General features: G+C 36.4%; 1 protein-coding gene across 1 annotated transcript; it reads right to left on the reverse strand.

Moving 5' to 3' along the window:
• Positions 1-5,522: 5,522 nt before the first annotated feature.
• TMED5 (transmembrane emp24 protein transport domain containing 5) lies at positions 5,523-10,272 on the reverse strand. Its single transcript, XM_010006759.1, has 4 exons — positions 10,246-10,272; positions 8,471-8,568; positions 8,168-8,351; positions 5,523-5,809 (listed from the first exon to the last, which is right to left on the reverse strand). The coding sequence occupies exons 1-4, from the start codon at positions 10,270-10,272 to the stop codon at positions 5,591-5,593; spliced, it is 528 nt and encodes a 175-aa protein (XP_010005061.1). The 3' UTR covers positions 5,523-5,590.
• Between the last annotated feature and the right edge of the window lie 183 nt (positions 10,273-10,455).

The raw sequence follows: 10,455 nt of genomic DNA on the forward strand, positions 1-10,455 counted from the left end.
ACCCTGTAATCCCACAGCTCAATAGAAATATGACTAATTAGAGGGTAAATGTCAGGTTGTCTAACATAACATTGAAATAAAGATACAGACTATAGGTAAATGCTTCTAGAATGTTTCTTTTGGCAACTCTATGCGTTCCTTAAATGCCTGTATTCCAATTTGGCAGGTAGCAAATGGAGAGTAAAGAAGGATGCCTTGTTTCCAGAAACCTGGTACACACTGAGAGAAGGGAGACTTCAGAGCTGTATGGGTGCCAGAGCCTCATTAACTTTCCTCAACTATAGCAATTGATAGCATCAGAGAAGGTGATGTAGTTCAGATACTTACGGTGAAACTTCAGCAGTGTGTAGGTGTGTTTACTATGAAATATTTTGAAATTATTTTAATCATTATTTTACTACTATTTTATTATCTTTACCTGTTATAGAAATCAACAGTTACATTCAGTAAATTGTTGGGTTTGAAAACCAAATCATACAATAAGGCATACAGCTTTTGATCTGCTCAGTGCTTACAAGTGTTCTTCTGTGAGTTTCTGTGATAGGGTACTACTGGAGCAAGGAGAAAGCTTGGATAAGGAAGGGCTTAACACATTTCTTGGCTTGAAGAGGGTAGGGGACAAAACTCCTGGATGGTTTGATTTCCAGGACACTGGACACAAGGGTCCTAGGGCAGGAGTTAGCAGGGCTCATTCACAGAGCTTTAAACTAGATTAGAAATGGGATGGGGTTGTAGCTGGGTTTGAGCTAGTGGGGCATTGTTCTAGTATTAATGAAGACCAGAAGGCGTCCTGTTTCCCCAGGTGCCACCAGCGTGCTCAGCTCACTCCCTGAAATGCCTGCACACCAATGCATGCAGCATGGGGAGTAAACAGGAGTTAGAAGGCTGAGGGATATAGGTCTCTTTAGCTTGGAGGAGACTGAGGGGTGACCTCATCAATATTTACAAATATGTTAAGAGTGAGTGTCAGAAGGACAGAACCAGGCTTTTTTCAGTGATGTCCAGTGATAGGACAAGGGGTAATGGATGCAAACTGGAACACAGGAGGTTCCACGTGAACATCAGAAAAAGCTTCTTTACTGTGAGAGTGACAGAGCCCTGGAATAGCCTGCCCAGAGAGGTTGTGGAGTCTACTTTGCTGGAGACATTCAAAACCCACCTGGACACGTTCTTGTGTGATGTGCTCCGGGTGATCCTACTCTGGCAGGGCGTTGGACTAGGTATCTTTTGAGGTCCCTTCCAACCCCTAAGATTCTGTGTTTTCTCAGCAGTAAGCAAGAGTTGCATGTCTTTTGTCTGCACCAAAAGTTGCTGAGTTTTAAAATGAAAGTGTCAGAAGAGAATTGTTATTTGAAACTAGGAAAGGCACAGAAATCTTCTTGCCATCAATTGACGAGTCTGGCAACTTAACGCTATGCCGTAGTATTTTACAATATCTACTTCAGCAATTCAAAACACGGTATGAAAAGGAAGTTCCTGCTTCACTAGTTGAACAATGTGGTTAGCAGGCTTCCGGAAAGGTCCGTGTTTCTCAGTCATCAAAAGTTGGGTAAACAAGCTCAGATTTGTCATGTGTCTTACTTGATAAAACTGAAAAAAGTGCTCAAAATTTTAAGCTTTTAGTCTCAGGATCTTGCATATTCTCTTAAAAATAATGTGAAAATATTACCTGTTAATCATTAGTAGCAATTTTTATCATGGGATTATTTGCCAGTTTGTTATCCTATGATACTATTGTTCTGATTTCCTTCTATTCTTCCCAGGTGTTTCTTTTTAATATTTTGACTATACCTAATCTGAAATGAAAATATGTTGTGAAGTAAGTTGTTTCTTCAGAGGTGGAAAATATAAGCATTAATGGAAATACTTAGCAGGTCATCAGTTGATGTTTGCTACTGAAAAATACTTTAAAAAAAAATATTCTCAATACTTTCTTGTGACTTGCACTGTTAATTGGAAATATACAAACATGGATGTAAGGTAGAACAACGTATCAAGACAAAGTACTTCCTGAAAAACCCTTTCTAAATAGGGTTTGTGAGCACAGATGACCATGGGGTTAGAGCAGTGAAGTGGTCTTCCAGTACAAATTTGCTGTCTTTCTGTGGTACCACAAGCTTAAACATTACCATAATTTGTTCCTTGGGATATTTCCTCTCACTGTTTTGTTGAGTTCTTTTTAAGGTGAGAAACTTAAAGACTTGGTTTAGTTACTAACAAGTAACACTCAACAGGACAAATAGTTTCCCAGACACAGGTGCTGATGTAATACTAAGCTATCTGGACTTAGCCTAGCCTGAGGGTCTTATGTCTCTTGTTTTGATCATAGAACTTTTCTAGTCTTGTTAGTATTCATGACTTCTTCTGTAATTTTGCACAAGACAGGACCTACTCTTCTATCCAGATTTGCTCCTAACTTTATTGTCTACGTAACTGGAAGCTACGTGGTTTTGTGTGTCTGGGTGTAATAAACTGCAGGTACAATAAGCAATACAAGTATTAATTGAGGTGCAAATATTGAAAAAAAATTAAGGCTTGTACCTGACACAAGTGAGAACTTGTATGTATTTTTTGTTTGTGTTACTCTGATCTGACATCTATGTAAGTCTGAATTTATTAGCATTGTTAGAGCTGATTTTGGGTTACAGTGAGTAAGAACAGAATTTGAACACTGCATGAGGAAGAAATGAAAAAGAAATGAATGCTAAAGTTCTTGTTAGCTTAGCAACGGTAATCTTTTACAGCATTCCTTGGTAAAGCTTTCTTCCTGCCTTATAAAATGAAGAACACATTTAAATTTAGTTTATTGAAAATCTCAATTTTGCATAATTTTATTCAACATCTGCATTCTTAAAACATTTAAATCTGAATAAAAAGTCCATTAAGAAAAAAATTAGGTTTTTATTCTCCTTGGTAAATTTTTATACAATCAAAAGCAATCTAGTCTTCAAAATCCAAATGAAACTATTTAGCTGCAAGTTTAAATGCCAAATCCTTCACTTATGATAAAACATATTCCAGCTGCCACAGTCAAAGCACAGTTACCTTTACAGTTATTCCCCAATTCATTTTCTGTGATGAACCTTGAACAGGGATAAAATATAGCCAGAGCTCTTAGTTGCAAAGCAGTAATTTCTTCTAGATGAATTCTTGTTATTTTCCTTCTACCAGAGACTGCTATTTGTAACTGGAGAGACTGCTGCAGTTCAGTCTTGTGTCTTTGATCAGAGAAGCCTGCACTCATGAGCAGCTTCAGCTGATACACCATCCTGTTTTGCCACTGCATGTATAACCACTGTCAGAGAGGCACAGCAGAGAGGCTGGAGAACCTAATCCCTTGAGATGCCCTGGGAAAATTTGGCAGAGCTCATCTGTTGGAGGTCTAAGCTGAAATCTAGAATCTAGTAGCTTTGATGTAAGAGGTAGATGTCTTAGTCAGAGTTTCACAGAGCTGATTTAATATTTTGCAGAGGGTTTGTAGCATCACAGTGATGGTGATGCAAGTGAAGATTGATCTCCTCTTCTAGCAAAAGGGGCAGAGCCCTAAGAATCTTATTTGTCTGTCCTGAAGGGACCCAATCAAAACCTTGAAAGTTGACTTCAGTGAGCTTTGCTGATAACCTGATGTAGATACATGGTATATTGGTACTGGGAGATGTACAGGGAAATAGCTGAAAAATATTATTTGCCACTCTAGCAGAATGAATTAACTTTTCCTAGACTTTGATCACAGAAATAAGCCGCCTTCTTCCAGGTAGTTTATAACAGAAAGCATATTGTGCAAAAAGAAGATACACAGAACCCTAAAGGGAAACAATCTTATTTTGCAGAAAGAAGTAGCAGCTCAAAAGCCTTTGGGGCTCTCTATAACAAGTTCTGTAAGGAATAATACTTTTTATTATAAAAACTATTTAGAAATATTATTGCTAGGTCCCACTGTCTGAAGTTGAAGCTGAAGTGCTGTTTTTAAGTACTGTAGCCCTTGATAGCATCTGCTTAATTAGAACAGTGTTTCTTCATGCATCTATTGACCCTGTTTTATCTCCATAAAATAACTTTTAATCACAAAGTCTCAAAGTTGCAATTCTGCTGTTCATATCCAGATGACCCAACACCAGGCAGAACATCAATATATATACTTTTAAAACAACTTGTAAAAAAAAGTGTTTAAGAAAGTATTTTTGAAAAACACTTCTGTGATTAAATGTAGCTTAACACATTTAGAGAGGAAATTTCAGTGACTTGGCACATTGTAAAATAGACTAGCACACCAGGGGTTTTGACAAGAATTCTCCATATCCTTACTGCACTGTTAAAAGCTACTTCATCTACAAATTACGTATTACTGGTTTGAGGACAGGTTTGCCTTAGTTAAGTGATTATTACAGATTCAGTTGATCCTAAAATCTGAAACCTGTACTTATTGCTCATGTAATTTATGCCTTACTCTCATAAATAGCTAGACATGGAAACACTGCTCGTGTACTTCGTACATTTGCACAACTGAAAGACCTGTGAGCATGAGCAAAAAGGGTAAGTTTAGGTGAATAGCTTTGGTTTTTCATGCCTATGTAAGTCACCCTACTAACTGCTACATTAGTCAAAGATGTAGGCAAAAACTAATAAAAATTTGGCAAATACAAGGGATTTTGAGACAACAAAAATTAACATTAAGGTATTGTTTTCACAAACTATGATACCTCCCACCCTTTATTAAAGGGAAAGAATGAGAAATTACTTCTTGAAAAATATGTATTACATGAGGTAACAGTAACTAAGAATTCACAAACCATGTTTCAAGGTATGTGTGCATTTGTTTGTATACCATAGTCACTTTATCTTGAATCTCATGTAACAGCCAAAAAGCATAACAGGGTTGTACAACTACAGGACAAACATTTATGAACAGAAATTGCACCTAATTTCTCAAATTCTTTTCAACACTGACTCAATTTCACATTGACGGTGCTTTTTTAAAGTGCTGATGTTAGTCATCTGTATATAAAAAGTTATCTTTTTTTCACAATGTAAGCCCAGTGTTTCTCCATGGTACTGTACAACAAAAGCTGAAGTTTTTTTGGAAACACGTAACTTTGAAAATAAATGACAGTAACTACAGATTACGCCCATGGGCCCCAACCCTGTAAACACTTAGGCACATATGTAAATTCACTCAATTTTTAACAGCAAATAAACTAATGTCTAAGCTACCATTTAAATTTTTATGTGAACATGAAAAAATGACAGTAAATACTTTGCATATGCACCAAGCATCCTGTGCACTGTGCATAAGTTAGTCATTAAAAGCATTAACAAATGCTACAAGTACAAAAAATGTTTTTAGTAGCATCTGCAAAAACTGGAAGAGCCTAGGGCAAAGCATTCTGTGGATGTTAAGAAAAAAAACAAAACACAAAACAAGAAACCACCACCACAAAAACAACCAAAAAGCCCAACACAAACTGAAAACCTGGTGTCTACTGCCTCTTCAAAAGAATCTGAAAGGTCATGGTTTTCTTTTTTTTTCTTCACTGTAGCAGTTTATTGCTCCCCCTCTTGCCCCTTACCTGTTTTATGTTCATACTGAATATTAAGTTCTACTTTTCCTCTTATCTTCAAAGAGACTTTTCAGCATGTAAACCTGAACAGCTGATACCACCACCATTACTCCCAAGTTGACCATGGACCAGAAATTCACTCTGTCGAAGTTACTTTCTTGTATATTGCGGTCACGAGCCTCAAATGCTCTGAGCAGGGTCTGAATCTGGACACTTTTGCTTAATCTGGCTTTGACACTGTTGATGGATTCCTAGTAAGTAACAAAAGAGTATTTTTGGAAGAAAAACGAGCACTTAAATTTATAGCTTGCAACACATACAAAATATTAATACTCTATTACCAGCTGTAATATAATTTCTTGCCAAGTAGACAGTTAATTTCACTTAAAAATATATACCTTGTCACACTTTTTGTTAATTTGTCTAGCCTGTTTATTTGTATAGAATTTGAAAAGTCTTAATATATACTTAATATTCTGTAGTAATTTGTTCCTTTTTACAGGTTAGGTAGGTGAGAGAAATAAATACAAATACTTTTTTTTATAATCTGTGTATCTTGGGGAGCTGTGATTCCTGGTATTCAGACAAGTAAAAAGCAGTGACCTCTACAGAACTAGTCTCAAAACAATTTATGAAGTAGCCGACAAATGTGTGTGTGGGGGTTGCTGGGTAATCAAATTAAGGTACTTTTTAATGCAAGCTACCATCAAAACTATAGCTGTAGCAAAATAAAAGATAGTACAGTAGTGTTATATTCCTAATCTTTTTTTCTGCTTTCACTGCAGTAGCTATGAACTGCTGCTTCAGCTTTGATGCTAAAGCAGAATTTTGACAGTAAATTGCAAATAGGACAACTGGAGGTCCCACAAAAACACAAACTGCATCTCAGGGAACCAGAGGAATTATGTGGAACACTGTGGCAATAACAGTAGCTCAAGATCCAGTTTTTAATCTGTGTTTACAAATTATATATCTGGCCCTATAATCTATTAAGTTTGATCTGCAATGTAATAGATAGTCACAACCTAAAAGGTGATCTCATGAAGTGCTGATTTATGTTCTTGATATAATTATGGGACCCTGAAGTAGTTTTTAGTGAGAGGAGTGACGTGTGCATTAAAAAAAACCTCACAACCCAGCAGTAACATTTTCTCTATGGACATTTTCTGTTGCATATTTAGCAAATATTTCAAAAGAGCTATTTTTAGAAACCAAATAATTTTATGATTATACTGAAGTTCATATATTGCACAATGAGGAACAGCAACACCCTAAGAGAGCTTTGAAAGTAAGACAATTCCCCATTTCCCTCAGCAAATATGTTAACTTTAAACTACTGGGTATTTAAGTGCTTACAGAACTTGCAGATAAAGTACTAACTTGACAAAGTAAACAATGGCATCAAATATTACTGTTAACTTTAGAAAAAATGTCTTACTTTAGAAGATCTGTAAGGCCCTCAAAAAAAGCCAAGTTGTGCAATTTTCCCTTTTGGAAGAGGTATCAGTGTATCTTGTATGTACACAAGCAGCTACAAAATCCATTTAAATGTTGCTTGTGATTTGTGTGAGAGGGATTTTCTTCTCAATTTCCCCTTTAAATGTAGATTCTCTTGCTGTCAATCTGGCCAGCATTTCAGATTCTGTGTTTGGATTTAACTATTTAAAAGTGTACTGTACACAATAAAAGACCTTAAACATTAAGTTTGTTTTGATGTTTAAAAATCTGGATTTTGTTTATTGCAATCAATTACTTGCTTGTGTTCTTTTCTCTACACCAGTGTATTCAGTGTTTGTGGATGTTGGTTTAAGACACCTGTTGTCTGCAGCTAGAAGCAAACAAACAATGGCTTACTGCATCCTACCAAGCACTAAGAACAGTGGTACAAGACCACCAAATGATCCTCTGCTTCTAGAGTAATCTCAACCTTTAATGATCATGAAAGGACATAAAAACTCTGATGTGGCTTCATCCCACAGCAAACATGGTCAGTATACAATTAAAGCAAACATTACCATTCATAGAATGTCTGCAAAGGTCAACCTGCAATATAGTACAGATCAACTCTTGTCCTATTTATTAATTTAAAAGCATAGAAATAAAATTTTTGGGAAGAAAACCCTAATGAAGTTAATATATAAATTATTGAAGATAAACTGTTTGGGGCACACTTCAGCAAAGATGAAAAGGGCTGACCCAGTTCTTTATTTTCAAACATTGATAGAAATGAGTGCAGTGATTCCAACTATGTAATTTGGATTAAGCAATACTCATACTATAAAGATTATGAGATTAATATAAATATCCATTTCATTGCTGCTAGAGAAAAATGTCCCATTTTAGGAGTAGGAAGAAAGGAAGCTGAATTGGAAACAGAGTGACCTTGGGTGCTAGGCAGCTTCCTCCTGATTAAACATCTATTCTGAAAATATTCTCAAGCTTCTGGGTGGAAGCAAGAGATCCATGGTGCTAGGCTTCATGTATCAGTAAAAGCAATATATGGAACTGGACTAATTTTCAGGGTGATGCCTCAGACTAAGGCAGAACACCTAAATAACACAGCTTTTCTGCATTTCTTTAATTCAAAGAATTAGAAATCAAATACTAACCAGGATGTCTTCCAATTTCATATCTAGGAGATCTGTGCCTGTAACGTACTTCTTCCAGTCTTCCTGATCTTCTCCTTCTTCTCCCATGTTGTCCAGGATCAGTTCAAAGAAAATCACCTTTTCAGAAATGGTACTGAATGTGTTGTCAAAGCAGAACATATAATCCCCTTCTTCTGTTTCCACCCTGTGTATATAAGAAAAATGTCATTAAATTAACTACAAAAAATACTCAACCTTCAGTTATATTTGTTAAAGAAACAAAAAAATACGTAACAATTATAAGTTTGTAGATTTTAAACTTACGTATGAACTCCATCTGATTTTCTTTCATCAAAAACTAGCGTTTCACCTTTTGGAGACAGCAGATGGAAATCAACATCTAATCCTGCTCCATCTAGAACCTGTGAAACAAAGAAAAAATGCTCCAATCAGTGGAATTCCTGTTTGTCATTGCTGAGGGAAATATTTAGGTAAGAGAACTGACATAGAAAGAACATGAAAGCTGAATCTGTCTGTATGAATTCACACCAAGTTAACTGGAAACACTAAAAACTGGTTCAATCTAAAAGCATTTTAGCAACTTCAGATCTTAAAATAAGTATGATCTAATCCTGCTGGGCTTATATTGAACCTTTCCCTAACTCTTAAGAATGTGTGCAATTTTATCAATGGGCAGGGCTACAAGACTACAAGACCTACAAGACTACTGATGGTTGGCTAAATCTAGCAATTCTATGGCAGACACCATTGATGCGTAATTGCCAGCACTTGTTCAGGCAATTTTATAAAATTTTATGAAAAGGTCTGTCACTTATGTAGATATATGTGTAGAAGAACACAATCTATGCAGTGTCATTCCTAAAATCTCTCTGCTGGGTGAATTAGCAGCGCAGAAGACATGACTAGGCTTCTTAGCCTTCTCACTTTTTACTGTAGACTTGAGGTCTGAATTCCTCCAGGGCATTCTCATTTGTCAAATACAGAACAAATTGAAGACATTTAGGTTCCTGAACTCGTAAAAAGTGCATACAGTATTACAAAGCTTTGCTGCTTTAACAAGTTGCATCACCACAGGTGTTATAGAAATTCTCTACAGGGAAGGCAGTAACTGCATAAGGGGGCAGAGAGGGATCATTTTTATGACCATTACTTAGGTCTACACTAGGGGATTTTTTTTGTTTGCTTGTTTTCCAGTGGGCTTTTTGAGTATAGAAGTCTAAAGTTTACACTGTCTTAAAGTGATGCTGGAGACTTACCAAAACCAGAGAGAATAAGGACAATTAGTAGCTAACTGCTGATCAGATTAAAAACCACAGTGACATACCTTTAGGGCTGATACAATCTAAACACCTGAAACAAAACTTCATGACAGCATAGAGTTTGTTACATTATGTCTTTGAAGATGACCTGCATTCCTACATTAAATATTCCTATGCTTTAATCACTAACAATTCAGGCTAATTAAATACAAAATACATCTATTTCCAATAACATACAGAGCTCCTTTTCTACACATTCAGATAGATAGATGAATTGTTACTGTTAGCAGTAGTGCTGGGAAATTTCTGCCTGAGTAGAAATAAATTCACTTTTATACACATTTGTTCCTCTAAAACAATTTTTAATTTTTTATTATGTTTAAACTAAAATCCAAACCTTGAACACCTCAATTTTTCATTCTTGTTCAATTCTGCATGTAATAGTAATTAGGAAATAATAAAGAATTTCAGCTTTTTATTTTTATTTGAGAAGCAGGCAGGGTTAGAAGGGGTGGAGAGAGAGACAGATCCGAGCCAATTCTGAGGCACAGTAAAGAGCAGGATGGGAAAATACTGCAGCTTCCCTCACTGAAAAAAAAGGTCTTTATTTTAAAGAAAAAAAAAAAAGCCTGGCATCTTTCCCAGAGACATGTGGGGAACTCAGCTCTTCCCGAGAAGGGCATCAAGACCTTAGTCTAGTTAAATACGACTTCTTAAAAAAAATACTTTTATCACTGCGTTAAGAGATGTTTAATATCAACATAAATAAGGGTTTTGCTCATCAGCAACAATTTTGTTTGTGCTTCAGAGCTATTGCACAAGGTCACAGCCATGAACATCGACCATCCTGCCGTTTTGGAGGACGGCAAATTGACATCTGGTAGCAGAATTTCTACTGGAATTATGTTTAAAAGGCTCTACAATTATATTTTTTTTCCTCCTATAGATACAGCTTTTAATCCTGTGAAGTTCTACCGCGGGCGCTACCCGAGGCCCGGAGCCCCGCACCGCCCCCCGCGCTGCCCCCCG

The sequence above is a fragment of the Chaetura pelagica genome, unplaced genomic scaffold (assembly GCF_000747805.2).
Source record: "Chaetura pelagica isolate M959 unplaced genomic scaffold, ChaPel_1.0 scaffold69, whole genome shotgun sequence".
Taxonomy (NCBI): Eukaryota; Metazoa; Chordata; class Aves; order Apodiformes; family Apodidae; genus Chaetura; species Chaetura pelagica.

What these genes read in the sequence shown, in the direction of transcription:
- TMED5 (XM_010006759.1), bottom strand. Translation starts at nt 10,272, where the DNA reads ATGGTCGATGTTCATGGCTGTGACCTT. An exon ending in AAATCAGATGGAGTTCATAC is followed by an intron (nt 8,352 to 8,470) that starts GTAAGTTTAAAA and finishes TTATATACACAG; the next exon opens with GGTGGAAACAGAAGAAGGGG. An exon ending in TGAAATTGGAAGACATCCTG is followed by an intron (nt 5,810 to 8,167) that starts GTTAGTATTTGA and finishes GTTACTTACTAG; the next exon opens with GAATCCATCAACAGTGTCAA.